This window comes from Ooceraea biroi, chromosome 1 (assembly GCF_003672135.1).
Source record: "Ooceraea biroi isolate clonal line C1 chromosome 1, Obir_v5.4, whole genome shotgun sequence".
Classification (NCBI taxonomy): domain Eukaryota; kingdom Metazoa; phylum Arthropoda; class Insecta; order Hymenoptera; family Formicidae; genus Ooceraea; species Ooceraea biroi.
Genome location: NC_039506.1, coordinates 10834325 through 10855855, shown reverse-complemented (window position 1 = coordinate 10855855; position 21531 = coordinate 10834325). Strand labels below are relative to the sequence as shown.

The 21531-nt window shown below is 36.8% G+C and overlaps 3 protein-coding genes and 1 long non-coding RNA gene across 4 annotated transcripts; 2 read left to right on the top strand and 2 right to left on the bottom strand.

Annotated features, from left to right (window-relative positions):
* The first annotated feature begins 4641 nt into the window (after positions 1-4641).
* Positions 4642-5560, top strand: LOC113563564 (citrate synthase, mitochondrial-like). Its single transcript, XM_026975226.1, has 4 exons — positions 4642-4650; positions 4748-4933; positions 5038-5139; positions 5420-5560. Exons 1-4 carry the CDS (start codon positions 4642-4644, stop codon positions 5558-5560), a joined length of 438 nt encoding a protein of 145 aa, XP_026831027.1.
* A 762-nt stretch (positions 5561-6322) lies between these two features.
* LOC105284794 lies at positions 6323-8400 on the bottom strand. Its single transcript, XR_003407051.1, has 2 exons — positions 7280-8400; positions 6323-7208 (listed from the first exon to the last, which is right to left on the bottom strand). It is a non-coding gene; the product is annotated as an uncharacterized LOC105284794 (long non-coding RNA).
* Positions 8401-14383: 5983 nt separating this feature from the next.
* LOC105284796 (leucine-rich repeat-containing protein 47) lies at positions 14384-16667 on the top strand. Its single transcript, XM_011348577.3, has 4 exons — positions 14384-15104; positions 15216-15683; positions 15773-16100; positions 16289-16667. Exons 1-4 carry the CDS (start codon positions 14516-14518, stop codon positions 16491-16493), a joined length of 1590 nt encoding a protein of 529 aa, XP_011346879.1. The 5' UTR covers positions 14384-14515; the 3' UTR covers positions 16494-16667.
* Positions 16668-18413: 1746 nt separating this feature from the next.
* LOC105284798 (CDP-diacylglycerol--inositol 3-phosphatidyltransferase) lies at positions 18414-21454 on the bottom strand. The gene is made up of 4 exons (XM_011348583.3): positions 21197-21454; positions 20389-20677; positions 19290-19453; positions 18414-19204 (listed from the first exon to the last, which is right to left on the bottom strand). The coding sequence occupies exons 1-4, from the start codon at positions 21240-21242 to the stop codon at positions 19050-19052; spliced, it is 654 nt and encodes a 217-aa protein (XP_011346885.1). The 5' UTR covers positions 21243-21454; the 3' UTR covers positions 18414-19049.
* Positions 21455-21531: the final 77 nt, after the last annotated feature.

Here is a 21531-nt window from a genome sequence, read left to right as displayed (position 1 = left end):
TTGTTTCTAATTTTATTTTAAATAAACGAAAATTTACATTAATTAAAACATTTTAAATATTTCAAATACACCAATTTCAAATACCTACAATTATGTTTCGCAGTGTAACAAAATCAAAATATCTGTTAATATATAAATATAGAAAACTGCATTTTTATAATAAATGTTAAAATTAAATAGATTATAATTTTAATAAGTATTATTATTCTATCCTTTGTCTATCAAAATATGTATTTGCATAAATATCTACAGTTTAAAAAGCAATTATACACAGAATATTTATGCATAGTAGACACGTGAAAAATAATTGATGTATCTCAAATATTTAAAATATTTTAAGTAATGTAAATTTTCATGTATAAATAACCTATATAAAATATCCTGTGAATATTCCCAAACTCTGTTTTGTATATTACAAGAATATTTCAAAGAATATTCTGTGGCTCTATTCAGCATATTATAAGTAGTCCCATTTTATTATTCTCTGCACATTTATATAATGTGCTTTTCATCATATCAGTACATTCTCAGAATATTCTAATATTCTCAATAAATATTTATAGAATCTTCACAGAATAGGTTTGTGTTATCTGGGCGTTAGCATAGCAGTTTCAATTATTATTCTAACCGAAATGAATACGTCAGTTCTTTCTTAAACTCGATTTATATATAGGTCAACATTTCCGGAATTTATCTCTCATATGATGTAAATGACTGTTTATATCAGACAAATAAATTAATTTGGTAATCAAACAAACAAATAAAGAAAAAGATTTCAGCAGTCGATGACTATTAATTTAGTCCTTATATACTTGTAGATATTTTGTTTAACTATAATATAATTAAAATATGACTGCGTAGATTATATTTATGTAAAATATTTTTAATATTTTGCGTCTTCTCTTTTTTTCATCGAAATTTAATTGACTTAATTGCTCGTGCAGATTTAAAGTCACACATATATATTTAGTTGTAGTCTTTGGCTATATTTATAATTCTATATTTTTGTTGGTAATAGAGTTCGCTAGTACTATTTATGGGTTATTATTAGTTTTATTTATGAGAAACGTTTTTTATTGGTTGTTACCAACTCCCTATACAAACGCGCCTTTTTGTTATATATATATATATGTTTGAGTCGGATAACCGCGTTCGATGGTCACGCATGCTCACGTTTCCTTTGTTCGTTTTGCAAAGAGTACAAAGTTATTTTCTTACGTTATTGTAACGCTGTGTAACAAGAGAAATATATCTCGGTTCATTTAACTCTGCTGAGTGGTGTCTTTAACCCATATATAACAACAATTTTCAATCATTCATATTAGGCGCACTTAATTACACTCAATATGTCTTTGTACTTTACTTCCCAGCAAACAAAATGCGAGCAATATGTTAGCAGATTGGCAACAGATTTCCACAAAAGTTGCTAGCAGATTGGCATCCGTTATGTCCGCATACGGCTTATAATCTGTTAGCAGATCCTGCTTACAGAATCTGAGAGCAGATCAGCGGCAGAAACCGAGCAGACTTTGCTAACAAGACTCGAAGTCAGATTGTCGACAGAAACCGAGCAAGATCTGCGTGCGCGGAATCTGACGGCAGATTGACAGCAGAAACCGAACAGAATCTGCAGCTTTTGGCCATTCATATTTACGATATGTTAAAGCATGTGTTTACTTTTAACACACTATAAATTGGCATTTTATATTACCATGTGTGTTAAAAGAACGCATTTGTTTGTGTGTTAAATTAAAGTACATTTGGCTTGATGTGTCTTTCTGACAGCTCGTTGCATAATCTCTCTCTTATTTAATGAATGAGACAATAAATATGCGACCACCACTGGCAACTTTATTGATGTCAAAAAAATGCACAACGTTTCGACTCCATTCGAGTCCTTCTCAAGTGCAATAAGTATAAGTGCGAGATGTGTCTCCGGTCGACTCGGACTTATATTATGTAGTTAATTTTCAGCCAAAAATTAACTTATTGCACTTGATAAGGACTCGAATGGAGTCGAAACGTTGTGCATTTTTTTGACATCAATAAAGTTGCCAGTGGTGGTCGCATATTTATTGTCTCATTCATTAAATATTTTTCTGGCGCCGCAAAGCTATACTATATACTCTCTCTTATTGTTAATTTATTCTAATCTGAAGTCCGAATTTTGCTTCGAACTTCAGATTGCTTTGCGGCGTGCGTGAACTACATGGACGTTGTCCATATGAGCCTCTGCTGTGCCGCAAGTGCCAAAATTTTCAGAAAAATTAATATTATCATGCCAGGGCGCGTATATTAACTTATAAACTGTTAGGCTAAATCTTACCATCGAGTAAGAACACGACGTGTGCACCGCATAGCGGTGCGGAGCGAAAACGCATATTCCTAGCCGTGTAAATTTGAATAGTGTCAAAAGCTGCAGATCCTGTTCGGTTTCTGCTGCCAATCTGCCGTTAGATTCCGCGCGCGCAGATCTTGCTCGGTTTCTGCTGTCAATCTGCCGTTAGATTCCGCGTGCGCAAATCTTGCTCGGTTTCTGTCTACAATCTGACTTCAAGCCATGTTTGCAGATTCTGCTCGGTTTCTGCCGCCAATCTGTTCTTAGATTTTGTGAGCAAGCTCTGTTACATTTCTGGCACCAATTTGTCGAATTAATCGTTAATAACAACTTTTGTATCAAATTTGTTTGGCTGGCAATAGTTGATAGCAGATAGTTGGCATCATCTGCTTTCGGCAGACTTGGCTACCTGGGTTTATATCTTTTTGCAATTACTCGTCTAATTATAATTATTTATCAATACTGTCCTACATCTTAGAGCTGATGTGTTTCTTACATCAATTCTTTGTGGTGCTTGCTATATCTAACCCAGATAGCAAAATCTGAGCAAACAAATTTCGAGCAGTGCTTGCTACAATAACTTTTAATACCAGAAAGGCAACAAATTTGAAGCAAGATCCGTTTTCTGGAATTATGTTGTCAAATTGCTGCCAGAAGTGTGACAGAGCCTGCTGTCAAGCAACACGAGCAGATTTGCAGCAAAAACCGCGCAAAGCCTGCGCTCATACCTGGCAACAGATTGGCGCCAGAAACCGAGCAGGATCTGCGCGCCAAACTTGAGAGCAGATTGATAGCAAACACTGAGCAAACGCTGCACCCAATCAGCTGTTTAAATGGCTTTTATATATGACCTATATATTCTAATTGTTTGATGATAATGCAAGTTTCAAATATATTTTTTATTAAAACTTTATTATAAAATTTAAAATATTAAGCAGGAGAAACAGTAGAATTAATTATTTAAAGTATTAAAAAACGTTAATTAAACAGAAACCGATTAATAAGACGAAAATATTTTATGTGTATCAGAGTAATTTTTAATCGCGCGTTGTTTATTTTAACTAAATGGTATAAATGTCAAAAAAAGGATAACAGAATTACAGAAATCATTTATTCTTTAACTTTACCCATACAGCACCGATTAATACAGAAAGCTTTCAGGAAGGTTTTAAAATCATTTCAAGATTTCACATTTCATATGCAACATTTCTGAAAGGATTCCGCAATATGTCATATGAAATGTTGCAACAGAAATGTTTCTAAAACCTACCACATGCAATAAATTTGAAAAAATATGACTATTGTAAAAAGTAAAATTATATATATATATATACCTAGACTAAGTATTCGATCTTTAGAGAAGCTAACCAGTTGACAAAAAAATGCATTATCTTCACATATCCTTTTTTTTCTTTCAAATATAAGTGTTGGTTGAACAAAGAATTATATATCTATATAATTCTTTCCTTTTAATCAACTATTTGGAAAAAGAAAAAGGAAAATATATAATATAAGAATAGCTCTTTGTCAATGTGCCAACAATTCACGCTTTTTAAAGGGAAACTTGGTGAATACTTGGTTTAGCTATGTATGTGTATATCTATTTATCTTATATATATAGATATATATGCATATCTATATACATCTTATATATATTATGTATTTTTTTCATTAAGCATATTTCAGAAATCATATTTATTATATTATTTAGATTGCAAATATTAAATAAAAACGTACAATAAAAATAATAAATATATTTTATATATAAGTTTTATTATAACTTTTTAGTATTTGCAATCTTCTGAACACTCGTATAATAAATTTAAATATAATTTCTGAAGTATTTTCAATTTATTTTAATAAGAGCTTTGTAATTTGTGTGCAACATCATAGGAAAGTTTCAAAATTATTTCAATTAACCTTTAGTAATATATCAAAAAGATTTCAGCTATTTTAATAATCTTTCGGCAATATTTCAGAAAGGTTGCAGATTGATCTATACCTTTCAGCAACCTTTCTATAAGGTTTTGAATGCAAGTGTCGCGGACATTTTGCTATTCCGGAGTTGTCTCATAACTGTTGCAGAAACATTTTGCAATGTTTATGAGATGCTTTCATCTATCAGATGAAATACTTCTGAAATATTTCTGAAATGTTTTCGTGCTGTATGAGTAACTAGTGATTATGATGGCGGGGCTCCTGCTGCTCATATCACACAGATTTTGGGTTCAACTGATCTTGATATAAACGAGATATTGGCGAGCAGCGTTCTAGCATATGCCAACGAGCCGAGAAGCGGCACAATGTTGCAGGTCAATAAAAAAAGATGAGATAATTAAAAAAAGAAAAAAGAGTTGTTAATACTCTCGTGCAGTTGTCTTTACAGTAGTCTCATTTTACACATTACAGTGGCAAGAATTGCAAACAAAAGTCCGTAGCACACTCGGCCGTACATGGACAGAACGCACCTTGGAAGCCTGCGTACTAAATTTATGGAGCAGGGATAAACTGATGGGGCACAAGAAAACGGATCCGCGATACACAGCTCTCTTGAATTATGCTAAACAGCATTTGCCCGATAATTCCGAATTGAAGGTATATCAGAGAGCGCAATAAGAGAAATTTCGCTTGTACCCGAAATAAAATTTAGAAAAAGTTATACAATACAAAAAAATGACAAAACTCTGAAATCATTGTAGCTCTCGCAGGATATTACGCGAATATTAAAATTGAGACTGAAGAGACCAAAAGACAAGGATATTCAACCGGACCAGAATGCCATAGCTGCGACGATTTTTCAGGTAATGATAACTTTGTTTATTATCAACGGATAAATATGTGACGGAGAGAAATGCAAGCAAAAGTTACTGCTAAAGTGAAAGAGATGTAAATTGTATATTAATACATTTATAATTTATATTATATACTTATAATTATAAATTTCGAAATTTCTTAAGAATAAGAAATAATGAGCAATAAAAGCAAAGCAGGGCTTGTTTTGAGAATCGCGATTAGAGAGAGACGAATTATTTTTAATATCAAATATAATGTTTACATTGTTTCATAATCATTCGTATTTAGTGTTATGGATTAAAAGACATGAAACTCAATCAAACCATACTCTTCATGGCACGAGCTGGGAGCGATTGCTTCGATTATCTGGGCGACGGTCATAAATGCCTATCGAGCATCCGATATCGAAATGTACTTACAGCTACATAGAATCAATCAGAAACAATAACAGAGACAAGCAGAAACGTAAAATAATCTTGTGAAAGTAAGTTTTGATGCAGCTTTATTATTTTTTGGAGAAACAATAGCTCATCTTTAGTCACATTATTTGGAGTGTAATATAATCGTTCCTGTTATCAATTTTCTATCAAATGCCTCGATTGCTATCTCAAATAAATAAATATATATTTTAATAAATATAGCCGACATTCATATTCGATAAGTTGATTCGCAATAAATAATATATATAATTTATACTATGCTAATAAATACGAGGTATTATATATATACCTCGGCCATATATCGGTCTTATACGCGTTCAAAGATAAACTAAGATTAATTAACGTCCACAATTTAAACCGCCAGGAATATTGAAATAATCAAGGTGTTAATTCAACGACCAGTCTGGCAACTTTATTAATTTAAATGCACAACGTTTCGGTCGCGATTCCGACCCTTATCAAGTGCTGTTGAATTCTATCAATTCTATGAGATAGTCATTTTCTACGGACACAAGAAACAAGAAACAAGAAACAAAGTTTCTTGTGTCCGTAGAAAATGACTATCTCATAGAATTCAACAGCACTTGATAAGGGTCGGAATCACGACCGAAACGTTGTGCATTTAAATTAATAAAGTTGCCAGACTGGTCGTTGAATTAACACCTTGACTAAGATTAATTGTTTCTGCTTTGTCTATCTTTTTACCGATAATTTTGAAGGTAAAGAACATTTGTTGCAAAATACACACATATAATATTGTACAATAAACATTTTAATAAAAAATTAAAATTGATCTGAATCAAGCAAAGTCAGAGAAGAGACAAACATTACATTACAAATATAATCACGTCACCTACTTACAATTTTAGTCCCGAACATTTGTATTCATTTAATCCATTTGATAAACCCGAACTTTCAACAGCAAAAAACATAGAATAATTATTCCGAAATATATATCTTAACTGGCGGAAATCTATTCATCCTCGGATGAAAGGATTCCTTCTGCAAGGAATGCTGTCACTGCATGACCACGTTTGCCAATACGATATAAATCGATATACATTCCATGATTCTTCACGAGCTTGACTGAAAGACTAGTGACAAGTATCTTTGTCTCAATATCTACAGTCAACGGATCACGATCGTATCAAGAAAGAGTAATAAATAGGTATAGTCGCGAGTTGCATACTTAGATTAGGTTTAACATTATTCCATTGTTACAATACATCTTAAACGAGTGATTAAAGCTATCCTTTCTGATACTATTTACTTTTGTTGTTAAAAGCACGTTAATGATTAAACGTTCATTCGCGAAGAACTACATCTTGATGAGAAACCGATAGTTAAGGTTGTCAGAAAATATATGCCATTAATTAAACTTTCCTAATAATAAATAGCAAAGACATGTACATTCTCCTAACTTTTCCGAATGTTACAAAAATTATATTACGCTAACAGTTTGTTACTTTATTCAAGCGTTGCTGACAAGTGCCGCAAATCTCCGAGTAAAAAGGAAGCAGTAGTCGCTCACTGTATACTTATGATGTGAGCACTTTGTCACGTGCGTGCCGCAACGAGAGTATTATTGTCTTCATTATAGTCTGTATCCGAGTCCGATATCGTTACATCCATATTCACTTAAAAGTACAAAGGTAAAAAGTTGCGTATATAGAATCACACGCGAGATAAAAAAAATCAGCACATTTACCTGTTTATCAACTTGTCTTTCTTACTCCTGGTTCTCTTTTATTCCTTTCAAATGATACCATACTGTTTGTTGAGTAATTCCAAGCCGCTCTGCAATCTTCTGTTGTGTTTGGGACGGGTTCTTTTTATACAATGCTTCCACTTTGCTTCTAGTTGTAACTTGTCTTTCTATCTGCCCATTCTCTGTTAGTGCTTTCATATGATACAATATTGCTCGTGGACAAATTCCAAGCCTTTCTGCGATCTCCTGTTGTGTTTGGGACGGGTTCTCCTTGTACAATGCTTCCACTTTGCTTCTAGTTGTAACTTGTCTTTCTATCTGCCGGTTCTCTTTTAGTACTTTCAAATGCTGCCATACTGTTGGTTGAGAAATTCCAAGCCTGTCTGCGATCTTCTATTGTGTTTGGGACGGGTTCTTCTTGTACAATGCTTTCAGTTCGCTTCTAGTTGCATCACTTGATTTGAGATTATATTTATGCGACTCAAACTTGTTAAACCATATTTTACAGACACTAAAAGGCAGAACATTCCTTCCATACTCCCCCCAAATTCGTCTTGTAGTTTCTACAGGACTCTTGCTTTGTGCATAGTAATACAAAATGCGTTGGCGAAGCTCAACTCTATCGATATAGATATTGGACGAGGCCATCTTCAATCATGACACTTAATTCAAAATTGTCAACCATCGACCGGGTATGATCGAGTACTGCCAACACTTCAAATCTAAACAGTAATTTAAGGGGAAGGAATTACTCAGTTGCTATCTATTTGTGTCCTTACGTCCTTTTGCAAACACCTTGTATTTATTTTGTTCCATGTTTGTGCGAGTGGATGAAATGTGAAAGAACGGTTCGCTGATGTTTCTCGTGTGCTCGCTCAATCCAACACAGACTTCGACCTCATTAGAGGCTGAGTGGGAATTCCGTTTCTGTTCATACGGCAAGTGTGCTCCTCCAGACGTCCAACCGCAATGGAGTTTTTCTGCTTGCTAAAGCTGCACAAACGTCCAGCTGCCGCGCTCGCGCGTGGTCAGATCCTCGGATGAACATTGTTCCTGAAAGTAAATTAATGCAGGCTCGTTATTTTGCCGGACAAAGCTGATCAAGTTGCCGTGTTTAAGATAAAGTTAAGATGAAGTTAACTAATAGAAATTGATATTTTGTTTACAACAAACGTACCAATGTCTTGATTGGTGTTAGTCGAGGCTGAGAAAGTATCTTGCATTAAACACATCGCACATTTTAGGCATGCAGGGATAGCTCACAGGTGGAGTGCAACAAAGTAGAAACACAGCACATGGTGGTACACAGCAGAATGGCGATTGACGCGAAACGTTATCACTTCAATAGCTTGGGACTCACGCAGATTATTAAACAGTTGAAGATAATTGTCGCCGATTAATGCACATTGATAGAAATTGCAATAGTTGGTTTAGCTTAATTCCCAGATAGCAAAATCTGAGCAAACAAATTTCGAGCAGTGCTTGCTACAATGACTTTTGATACCAGAAAGGCAACAAATTTGAAGCAAGATCCGTTTTCTGGAATTATGTTGTCAAATTGCTGCCAAAAGTGTGACAGAGCCTGCTGTCAAGCAACACGAGCCGATTTGCAGCAAAAACCGCGCAAAGCCTGCGCTCATACCTGGCAACAGATTGTCGCCAGAAACCGAGCAGGGTCTGCGCGTAAAACTTGAGAGCAGATTGATAGCAAACACTATGAGTAGACGCTGCACCCAATCAGCTGTTTAAATGGCTTTTATATATGATCTATATATATATATATATTGTATATTGCTATATTAATAGTTTTCTTTATTCTGAAGGAATGTGGAAAGAAAATTACATAATTCGATAAAATTTTTATTTCATTAATTTAATTTTATTAATTAAATAATATTAATGTTATTTATACAATTTATATAAGATTAAAATCAATCTGCTCTCAATCTGATAAGAATATAAGACGTCTTTTAATATTATCTGGGAAGTTTTGCGCACAGATCCTGCTCGGTTTTTGGCGCTAAACTGCTGCCAAGTTATGAGCGCAGACTCTGCGCGGTTTTTGCTGCAAATCTGCTGCTATTGCCTGACAGCAGACTCTGTCGCCAAAACACAAGCTGAATGCGGACACAGATGGCTACAGTTTTGGTATGGGTTTTTGATCAAATTTGCTACCAATCTGCGCGCAGTCTGTGATCAATTTGCTTACTGCCCACACAGAAAATAATTTGTATTAGATATCTACTGGATATTTTTGGTGGATATATGGATATCCATGAATATGTAGGAAACAACCAGTGGACATGCCTTAAATATCCAAATGTCCGCAATACGAAGTTACATAAATATCCATGGGATATGTAGACCAATATCTGTTGAACATCTACATCACTATCCTCGGGATATTTATATATATAATAGATATCTAGTGCATATATATTAATATTCAGTGGATTTCTCCGTGGATATCCATTCAAGATATCGTTAGTGTAAGACAATAAATGGAACATGACTCTAAAATTGCAAAATAACAAACAGAATTTTGATTGCAGAAATACTATATGACAGAAATGTGATTATAATATCACCATGATTTATTAAAAAATATTAAAAAAAGAGTACTGGATCGGTTTTCCGGATGGTTATTTATAAGGTGATAACGCAAATGTTTCTTGCGAGAACGTCACGCCTGGCCTGGCCATCTATCGGTCGCTTGGTGAATCAGAGGCGGGAATCTCCATGGACCATGGATATAAATACCATCTTATTGATATCTTTGATAGCTTCGTAACAGAGAGAAGCCTGAGAGCGGTCACGCTCGCGTTTTAACTGTAACGCCTCAAACGTGGACATATGCGTTCCACTTGACGCTCCCAACGCTCGCGGCGTCATTCTATCTTTATTCAATATTCAGTGAGCAATAAAGAAAGAATCACTTCAATCACTTCAATGTCCACGTTTGAGGCGTTACAGTTAAAACGCGAGCGTGACCGCTCTCAGGCTTCTCTCTGCTATTAAATATTGATACGTTATCCATAATACCTCAATATAGTTAGCAGACAAATATGATAAATCTTTTTTTTTATTGCAATCGTTTGAGAATCGTTTGGGAAAGTTTAGGAAACAACTTTTAGAGTTTGGGAAATAATAGTTTTTTAATAATTAATGAAAATTAGTTGAGTATATAGTTAGCAGACATCATTCCAAATAATTTTCTTTTTCGCTTCTTTCAACGCCAAATCATTTGGGAAATACGCCTATAATGTTTTCAGAGTTTGGGAAATAATGATTTCCCCTCAAAATCGAGTTGAAAGTCATCACCCAGCGTGCAGTATAATCTAGGGACTTTTTGACTATAGGCTATATAATGGAAAAACGTTTATAATCTTTGATATTTCTCATTGTTTTCCATTTCAATAATTTAGGAATCGTTTGGGAAAGTTTAGGAAACCACTTTTAGAGTTTGGGAAATAATAGTTTTTGGTAATACTTAAGGAGACGGGCCTCCTCACCGATTTTCTTCTAACTTTGTAATATCGTTTATTTTGATGAAAAAATACGATTGCGAGAAGGAAAATCGTCGCTCTCAACTAGAAAGAAAGTTATCACCTACTGAAAAATGACAGTTTCGGGGTTAGAAAATCTGTCATACCGGCGGTCTACGGGCGTAGCGCACACTGACTGAGCATGCGCGGTGACGTCAAAGTGCGCGAAATTAAACGCGTGTGTACTTGCAATGCAAATTAGATTCCAAATAGGTTTTCAATTCATGTGAAGCGAGGTTCCACGCAAAGCAAGGTTCTATATTTATTGTAACTTCCACGCAGTACTTTTGGTCACCTAAAAGTTTTGTTATTTTTTTTATGTGGAAGAGTACTAGGTGACGGGCGAAGCCCATCTCCTCGTGCTCTTCCACCCAAGCATATACTTTCCCAGTATAAAAAATTAATAATATTAAAGTAAGAAAGTTTATATGTATTCTGTATTCTGTAAAGGAGAATACACCTTTCTTTTTTATTATGCTTCTAAAGTCACTTCGACAAGCTTCATTATATTCCTTTATTTTATCCCGAGTGATGGCTGCCGCAATTTTTGTGTGTACAAATTGCGAAATTTTTATAAAAAGCATTTCAACTGTAATTTTTGTATGTGTACGAGTGCAAATGGCAACACTGTTTCACTAGTCACTCCAGGATCCTCTTAATTATAAAAATTATTGCTTCCCAAACTATGAAAGTGCCTTTCTAAACTTGCCCAAACGATTCCCAAATGATTGCAATAGAAAACATTAGAAAACTATGAGATATATCGAAGATTATAAACATTTTCCATTATATAGATGGTAAAAAAATCCCTAGAGTTTTGGCTTGATGTCTGGTTGATGACATGAAACTTTATTTTGAGATGCAATTATTATTTCCCAAACTCTAAAAACATTACAGGCGTATTTCCCAAATGATTTGGCGTTGAAAGAAGCGAAAAAGAAAATTATTTGGAATGATGTCTGCTAACTATATACTCAACTAATTTTCATTAATTATTAAAAAACTATTATTTCCCAAACTCTAAAAGTTGTTTCCTAAACTTTCCCAAACGATTCTCAAACGATTGCAATAAAAAAAAAGATTTATCATATTTGTCTGCTAACTATATTGAGGTATCCATAATAGATATGGACATCAAATAGATATGTAGATATTTATTAGATATTTAATGAACATTTTGTTCTGTGTGGGTGGGTTGGTATCATTTTGCTATCTGGGTAAGAGATCTCTCTCTACTCGAGTAATCTTTTATCTGCATTTATCTCTGCTTTATATACCATTTACATCCGCATTTCATTTACATTATTTCCTGTAATTTATTTTATATTTTATAGAGCTATATTTTGATTTTACCACATTTCAGCATCTCGAAGAAAAGTCTTTAAGTACAAACAATTTTGAAATAGTTGTCACAGCCACGTGCTTATAATCGATTCCTCCTAACTGCACATTCTGCACCTTCCTTCCGACGTTTTGTCCTTCTCCCTCCCATGTTCACGTGCGAACTTACTTCATTCAAGTCAGTGTTAGTATCCGTACGTTAATTATCGTACATGCACGATAATTTTAATCATTTTACGATGTACGATAGCACTTTGGTATTGTACATAAATATACGATAATTTGAGAAAATCGCGTTTATTCAAAATGGCAGTGTAATATTTCATTGCTATTTAGGGAATTTTTTTAACTAGTGACACATCACATAAATGTCCTTGTCGACCTATATCACTAGCTGAAAGCTAGATCTTAGGGCGCAGTCCCATGGTGCGGAATGTGCGCAATGCGGAATTGGCGGAACGCTCGTGATTGGTTCGATCATTGTTACGTTCGTTCCGCCGATTTCTTTCCGCACATTTTCATTTTATCGCGGAATTACGTTACCAGATACCAGTGCAAAAAGGCAAAATGATTTTTAATTTGTCTTTGCAAAAATATATGGTAAATAGTATTGTCAGTAAATGGCTTCACAAGTATAATGTTTTAGATTGTATTATCAGTGTATAATCAGGAACCGCATTTAAGGCAAAATAGGTTCTCGAACAACATATTTTTTACTGATGAGTGGTCGGACCAAATGTTAATAACGTTTCAAATATTTGAGGTGGCATTCTAAAATAATCTATATATTTTTCTGTCTTCAACCAACATTTCTTTTACAAGATTATCGCTTGCTCCTTGTAGCAATCTTCTTTCGGCACTAAATATGCTTCGTACCCAACACTTCCGTTGATTCTGTATATTTTCATTTTTTCTTGCAATTCTGCATAATAAATACAGTTTTACAATTTTGCAACGTATCTCCTGTTTTTTAAATACACACCAACTTTGTTTTAATCTTTTTAGTAGCTCACAAATAACAATAAACAATTCTTCAAAATTCGTCGTTTTGCCTACATGCATTTTCACGTGCATACACTCGTAGTAATTCCGATCCGCTGAAGTTTATTTTCCTATGTCCCATGCAGCGGAAAACGCGGAAGTGTAATTTGTGCGCGCCAATAATATACGCTATTCCGATAGACACAACAGAAGAATCTACGGAAAAAATCATGTGATTGGCGGAGGCCAATTGCGCTTCCGCAAGTTCTGCTGCATGGGACATAGGAAAATACATTTCAGCGGATTACAGTTGGCGGAACGTCTGTGATTGGACAGACTTCGTTCCGCCAATTCCGCATTGCGCACGTTCCGCACCATGGGACTGCGCCCTTATACTGACTTTTTTGATAATTACTTTTAATTTGAAATAATTAATTTTTTAATTTTATATTTACATAAAAAACATATCCTTTTTTTATTTAAGTATGTGTGCAATAGTACTTTATTAAGTATAAATATATAATAAAATTAGTATAAACACATACTAGTCTTGTATTATTACGTATTATTTTTTAATTGTAAGCAAGATACAAAAAATTATATGTTATAATAATTATAATAAGTTATAATAAAGAAACACATTTAAATCTCTGTCTGTTTCCCACCTATTTCTAGCTTAGGTTACACTAATTGTTTGATATGCGTATCAAGTACATTTGAGCTGATCAGCCAATGATTAAATTTACTAGTTATTTACTATTTATTGCGCGTATAAAACAATCGGTATAAACTAAGTCTCTTTTATGCCTTAGGTTCCTGCGTTTCTGTACGTTGGATGCAGAAATGCTTGTGCGACAGAAAGTAATACGACAGCCAATCATACTTTCATTCATATAAAATAACGATAAATTGACTGACTGTTGCGTTACCGTGCGGAAAGCGTTTTTGCTTCTTATGTGCAGAAGCCATATTACTTATTATATTAGTGTTTTCGAGTAAACGGATTTAAATCAATCCGAGAGCGACTAATATTGATTACGAGAACTCTTATTTTTTTTATAACGATTATCTCCAACAAAAGAAATAGTGTGGAAATGATTTATTATGTTTTATTTATATTTTCAAATATGTACGATAATTTCTATTCAAATACGATAATTTGGCGCCATATATACGATAAACGCCCTCTTGGAACCTACGAACGCTGATTCAAGTGCAAATGGTGCACCTGCGGCGCACCTAACGAAAGCATCCAATCCGGCTCGTCCGCCTGTCCGGCGCGTTGCTACATAGCCTAAAAATCTTCTCGAGACGCAGTTTAGAATGTGAATCGGATTTCGGCTGTGGAAGCGGTACAATCTCTGCTACAATGACGTTCGAGGACTCGTGGATAGCCGTCAGGCAGGCGGCTAATGAGAACAGGCACGAGCTGGTGTTGACAGGCGCGTCAGTCTCCAAGTTGATCGAGGACTCTGGTCTGGACGAGAGTCTCTTCGACCTGCACGGCCTCAACTATCTCAGCATAACGCACACGTGTCTCCGGGAGATGCCGGACGGGCTGGAGAAACTGACGAATCTGACGACGTTGGTCCTGCACTCGAACGAGCTCGCCGCTCTACCGGGCACGATCGGCAGCCTGAGTAAACTGAAGGTGCTCGATTGCTCGAGGAACAAGTTGACCTCCCTCCCGCAGGAGCTAGACAACCTCCCGCAGCTGAGCACGTTAAACCTTGCCGCGAACCTCCTGCAGTCTATACCGTCGCAAAGCGCGAATGTTAGATTGAGCATCGTAGATCTGTCGAACAATCGCTTCGAGGCGTTCCCCGATATCTGCCATGCTGAGCTTGTGCACCTGGCGGAGATCCATGTTAATGGGAATCAGATAGCGGAGATCCCAGCCAGCATAAGTCGGCTTCAAGCGCTGAAAATTCTAAATGTCGCTGATAACTTGATTTCTAGTAAAGCTTAATATACTTAGAACCTTTTTTATTTGTTGTACTCTTCTATGTACATACGTGTAATTCATCTTAGGAATCGTTTGAAAACAATTGTATTGTATTATGACACAGCTGTACCGGGTGAGCTGGCAGACTGTGGTAAACTGAAGGAGGTGAACCTGAAAGGGAACAAACTGGCGGACAAGAGGCTGCTGAAACTGGTCGATCAGTGCCGCACCAAGCAGGTGCTCGATTATGTGAAACTGCACTGTCCAAGGAGCGATCCGTCCACCGCGGAGGCGAACAAGTCCAAGAAGGGAAAGAAGAGCCAGAAGTCTTCCGAGAGTGAGGGTGTGATGGATGATGTGACCCATAAGCTGAAGATCTTGAAAGTAACGGACGACACGCCGGTGATAAAGATTATGGACCACGTAAAGAACATCAGACCGTACGTAGCGGCGTGTATCGTGAGGGACACACGTTTCACGGAGGACAGTTTCAAGAAGTTCATTCAGCTGCAGACGAGGCTGCACGACGGAGTGTGCGAGAAGAGGAACGCAGCTACGATAGCGACGCATGACTTGAAGTTGATCGCGCCCGGTAAGCCTGGTTAATTAATTGATAAGAACGCGATTATTTAGTCGCGTTAAGAGAGCTTCCACGTTAAATGTGTGTGTGTTGCTATTCAGGAGACTTGACGTACACGGCGAAGCCGCCCGCAGAGCTGGAGATTAAGCCTCTGATGCGCAGCAAAATGTACACGGGAGCGATTCTGTTTCAACAGCTGCAAACGGAGGCTGAGAACCTGCGTAAGGAGAAGAAGCGAAACGTGTATTCCGGAATACACAAGTATCTGTATCTGCTGGAGGGTAAGCCGTTGTTTCCGTGCTTGCTGGACCACTCGCAGCAAGTTATATCGTTACCGCCTCTCACGAACAGCGATGTAACGAAGATGAGTCCAGCCACGCAGACGATGTTCGTGGAGGTAACGAGTGCAATATCCTACACGGTTTGTAGGTGAGTCTTGGTCGATACAATTGCAGAATTTGTCTAACGATCTCTCAAAACTGGATTTAAAATTGTAATTAACAATTAATTACAATTTTAATTAATTAAGTTTAATTATTTTAGTTAATTAGAATTAACAATTAATGAACGCTTGTATTGTCAGTGCCATATGATGCAAGGTACTCTTTTAATTCCAGGAATGTGTTGGATGTATTTCTAAAAGAGTTAATAGTGTCGGGTCTCACTGATTCATCGGAGCAGAAGGATGCCGACAAGTTGAACAATTTACTGGTTGAGCAAGTTAAAGTAGTTGATAAGGAAGGAAATTTAAAACTGGTGTATCCGTCAAGAGCAGATTTAAATAGCAATTACGGATACTCTGTTACGATATTGCGAGAATAACAGGAACATGAGTTTAAAAATATTGAAATTTATTTATGTTAAAATATTTATATCTCTATAACTGTGATTTGATAAATTATTTTCAGTTAATATTGATACGTCTCTCTGTTGTATACAAATACAAGTGTACATATTTTCTTTCTGAAGAATATATTTTCTTTCTTTCTTTCTGAAGATGAGTTGGTGTCACTTCATTGCTAATTTGGAAAAATAATTTCTAGTATTTTCATCTTGAAAGATAATTAAAATTCCTTTGATCGAGATCTGTTTGAAGTCGAGTACATAAAACTTGCAAAGTATGAGGTATGATAGATTAAAGAAACCTTTCAGTGTTATAAAAAAGCATTAAATAATTCCGGTGACAACGTCGGTCCAGATTACGTGTATAAAATGTGGATTTTTAATCGTACTAATTAATATAATGTCAAAGAATATAGAAAGATTTGAAAGAAAAATCTCAAAAATTTAAAAAGCTTTAAAGAAATTTATCCATTGAAGAATGAAAAGGAAAGAGATTAGACTTTTCCTGAAGAAGAGAAAAGAATTAAAAGGCAAAGCGAGTCCAACGTATAATAGCTGCATGCAAATTTTAGATTACAAACAAACATTTAAAGAAGCACGTTTATGAGATTTCTAAAGCTATGTTTAATAAATTAATATGTTCGCACCTTTCCTCTCGTTTAAATCTTATTTAAATACAATTGCTCCAATATATTTGTTTAGACATAACTACGTCTCTATTTCCAGCTTATTTACCATCGCTCGTTTCTTCTTATTCTAATCGCAGCGTTCGCCGCGCGAACGTTAGTGCACAGCTTTTGATTTTTCAAGAGCAACGCAAGATCCGCAAGCCGCTCCAATATTATCTCTATCAGTGAACGTGGCTGGCCCGATAACGAAAACGTAGTGGTATCCGCAGATTTTGAATGCGAGGAGAGAGCGCTGATTGGCTGAGGCGGGCCTCGGCGACGGTGGCGCCGTTACTTGCTGCGAATCACCGCCTCGGTCGTGTGCCGGTGCTGAATCTTCATCTGTTTTTATAAATATTGTACTTTGCTACGCGTATCGCGATCGCGTCTCAAACATCGGACATTCGCCGATCGACACCTTCCGCCGCGTCCTCGTCGGCCGCACGCCGTGAAAATCGGGCTCCTACGTCTCGCAACGATAAGAAGAAAGTCCGACGAATTTTCCACGAACTTTCCCAACATGCGCGAGTGTTTGAAGTGATAACATGGCGCCGAAACGAACGTGACTGGTCATGACGGGGGAGTTGAGACCTTTGAGGTTAGTCCATTATTTTTCTTGTCATTGCGAGACCCTTATCGTCGCGGGAGCCCAGTTTTCCTCCCCTACTCCCCTGCCTGCCCGTCTTACCAGCCATTTTGTGCGTACGTGACGTGCGCTCACGCCCCTAAATAACGCTTTGATTGCATGCACACGCGAATCCACCTGTCATGTTTTATAATTAACACATTTGTTTTTGTTATACGTGCGTGTGAGCACTCGGCTCGCGTGGCGTAGCTGCTCACGTCACTTTTCTGCTGACGATGAAGTTGCTCGTTTGGAGTAGAAGAGCATTATGAAGCATTTTAGCGAATGCTCCGTTTTCGCAACTTGCCTTGCAAATTCTCCTCTTTTTTCTTTTTTTACGTTGGATAGATATCGATAACGTTCCGTTTCTCCGGCCGAAGAAGTTCGTTATGGAATGTTTACGTTGGATCGGGCACGTTTAGTTTCGCAAAATTGCTCGATAACGCTGGTCTTGTTTAAAGGACAGGCGGATAGCGTTAACCATATGTCGTGAATAATGAGACCGAACTATTGTGCAATATCGATAGAGATATGTCGCATTCCCATACATATATGAATGTCAACGCGTGCTGGAGGTCTGCAGGCGGAATAAACTTGAATATGAATGAGATTCTTAAACCATATATTTTATTCAACGCATTGTCTACCATTTGCATAAAATTGGACATACAACATACATTAACATGAGGTTCTGTGATGCTAATATAGGTATATCAGGTCACGTTTCTTGGTTTGTCGCTATTAAAAGAATATTTAAAAAAAATATATTAAACATAGAGAGATCACCGCGCTGTTGGAACTTGGAGTATTTATAATAATAAGGGCAACTAATTGCGAATGTTGAAAATAAAAAGTACCTTAAGAACTCATTGGTCCGACATAATAAATGCTTTGGAATATTATACAACGAACGATGAACTAGTTTCATCATCACTGACACAGTGTTTCAAGAATAGAAGCTCCTCGCTTTTTTTCTCTTGCAAAATTATACACCATGATATAGGAATTTGACTATTTTCAGGGAAACGGTATTTCCTACACATTAAACATACGCGTCGAGTCAGATATTTCGCACGATCACGCATCTTTACGCACGATAAAGCGCTCCTTAAAAATAGATTTTGGATAAAAACGCGTAAACGTGCGTGCGCAAACACGTGTTTGCGGGACAGGAAGATCGGTAAAATCACATTCAACCTGACTAGTAGGTCGACGAGTATGTACGTCGAGTGTAACTCGTACTTAATTCGCTTTGAGCCGCTCCTGGCGCTCTTTCACGTCGATGATGCTGAGGTTGATGCACGACACGTATCCGTGCAGCAGGGAGATTGCGGCTTTAACCAGCGCCACTGGGGCGCTCAGGTACACGATCAGTCTGTACAATCCCACACCGGCCACTGAAAAATCAGACTTGCTTGATAATCCTCGCGTTCAGATATTGAGATTGGCGATTGAGAAAAAAACGCCAATAATAATACTCACAAATGGGTCCCTCGGTGAAGTGCAGGAGGTACAGACCGGCGTAGAACGCCTCGTTTCCGGCGCACATGAAGAACAGCACGATGCGATTCGTGTAGTACAGCCTCATGATCGGATTCTCCGACATGTCGATGAACTTGTGACTCGTCTTCCCTTGCAAGAGCGTTCTGTCGCATTTCAATAAACGAAATAAATTAGTGATGGATTCAAGACAAGACAAGACAAGAATCGGACTTCTTGTCTTGTCTTGATCTTTAAAAATCAAGAATTACTACGTCTTGATCTTGATATTCAATTTCTTATCCTGATTCTTGATTCTTGCAAGAATCTTGCAAGATTCTTGATATTTTTATAATATCTATAAATATTAATTTACAACCGATTTTATTAAAATTTTTTAAATAGTTTTACAAAAAGTATCGAAAAAAATAATTTCGACAAAAAAAATATTGATACACACAAAATTGCATGAAATATTATTATTATTAAAATATAAAATATTGTATTGCTGGTAAAAGTAGATATGAATATCAAATATTAAATATACTTAAATAAAAATACACATTTTATTGGCCACATTATAAAATAATTGATTAAATTATAAATTTGCACTGTATAAGCTGCACATTTGTTAAAGAAATTAATGCTCAACTTTATAATTTTTATATTAATACTCGTATTACTTGTTACTTTTTAATCAAGTCTATAAGTTTAGAAATATAATCTAATCTAAAAAGTTTTAATTATTTTTCAACATAATCTATATATTAAATTACTTCTTTCAAAATCTTCAATGATATTTTGTTAATTGTATATTCCAGGTTAATTGTATGTTCAAAGTTAAAAATGAATCGGATTAGATTTAATTTCAGTTGTCAAGAATCAAGAATCTTGATTGATTTTTCTTGATTTTAAAGTATAAATCTTGTTTTGTCTCGCTTTTATCAAATGCAAAAAATTGATATTCTTGTCTTGAAAATTCAAGACAAGACAAGATCTTGAAATTCTTGTCTTGTCGTCCATCACTAAAATAAATGTACTCGAGCGTCACGTTTTCTCCTGGTTCTTCTATTATAATTTCTTCGGTTCCGCTGTTACTTACGTGTGCAAGTATATCCAGTGGCAGGCAATGTCGATAGCCATGCTCAACTGAAACCAGAAGGTGTAGGCGGGGTAGAACAGGCACAACGTGACCGTGAGGCACATCGTACCGACCCGATCGGTCAGCTGATCCAAGATCGCGCCGAATTTCGTGCTCTGGTTGTAGTACCTCGCCGCGTGGCCGTCTATCGCGTCCAACAGCGAGCTGACCACGTAACACCATGACGCGACGACGTAATTCGTGGGCATGAAGTAGAAGGAGATCAGTGCCAGGATCACCCTGCCAAAACCTGTCGACGCACGTGATCAATGTGCATTTCTTTCTCAAATTGTATTTCTCATAGGTGCACGTGTATCGATTATAAAACGATTGTCAAGTTTAAGGACAGTTATTATTGCGTCAGAAGCACTTGAGTTTGAAAAGAAAAAAAAACTTGTCTATCGATCGGTTAATTCAAACGTTACATAAAACAATAGCGCGTCAATGCAATCGATAAAGGCAACCTTAGAAGCGCCGCGAGGCCTGATTTTTATTCATCGCTCGATTGAATTATACCAGAATAACTCGACGATGAAACAACAACAAAATGGATTCGCGTGGATTTCACTCTGTGTTCGCGTTTCTACGTGCATCGCGTCTCGTGCAGTCAAATCTTCGCGGGTAACGATCTAGGTTTATTAATGGTCGTTACTACTGCGTACTACGAACGCCTTCGCAGCGCTTCGTGATAATTATTCAACGTCATGCAACGTCAAGAATGATGCAATGATGAGTTCCATCGGAAAACGTGGAACCAGTATTTATTTACCGATAATATTCGGCACGAACAGGAAAATATTCTCCGTCTCCGTCATTCTGGTGGCGTGTCCCGGTGTGGATTCTCGTCCACGGGAGGAGAGTATCGCAACCCGCGCGATAGTGCGGACGGAGGAGGGACGACTTATCTGGACACGACGCGGCGACCGTGTCAAGGATTATCTCGATGCGCCTCGGCACTCGCGAACTCTTCTTCTGCACTGCCGCGTGCGCGGAGTGCGTCCCTTCTTCCGGTGTGCTGCACGCGCCACGTTCTCGCGTCGTATTCGGCTAGCAAAGTAACGACAGCGAGCGAGCGAGCGAGGTCGAGACGACGTCGAGCGCGCC

What these genes read in the sequence shown, in the direction of transcription:
- LOC105284798 (XM_011348583.3), bottom strand. Translation starts at nt 21,242, where the DNA reads ATGACGGAGACGGAGAATATTTTCCTGTTCGTGCCGAATATTATCG. An exon ending in GTTCGTGCCGAATATTATCG is followed by an intron (nt 20,678 to 21,196) that starts GTAAATAAATAC and finishes GTGCGTCGACAG; the next exon opens with GTTTTGGCAGGGTGATCCTG. An exon ending in CTTCACCGAGGGACCCATTT is followed by an intron (nt 19,205 to 19,289) that starts GTGAGTATTATT and finishes CTGATTTTTCAG; the next exon opens with TGGCCGGTGTGGGATTGTAC.
- LOC113563564 (XM_026975226.1), top strand. An exon ending in CCGATAATTCCGAATTGAAG is followed by an intron (nt 4,934 to 5,037) that starts GTATATCAGAGA and finishes AAATCATTGTAG; the next exon opens with CTCTCGCAGGATATTACGCG. An exon ending in TAGCTGCGACGATTTTTCAG is followed by an intron (nt 5,140 to 5,419) that starts GTAATGATAACT and finishes ATTCGTATTTAG; the next exon opens with TGTTATGGATTAAAAGACAT.
- LOC105284796 (XM_011348577.3), top strand. Translation starts at nt 14,516, where the DNA reads ATGACGTTCGAGGACTCGTGGATAGCCGTCAGGCAGGCGGCTAATGAG. An exon ending in CGCTGATAACTTGATTTCTA is followed by an intron (nt 15,105 to 15,215) that starts GTAAAGCTTAAT and finishes ATTATGACACAG; the next exon opens with CTGTACCGGGTGAGCTGGCA. An exon ending in CTTGAAGTTGATCGCGCCCG is followed by an intron (nt 15,684 to 15,772) that starts GTAAGCCTGGTT and finishes GTTGCTATTCAG; the next exon opens with GAGACTTGACGTACACGGCG.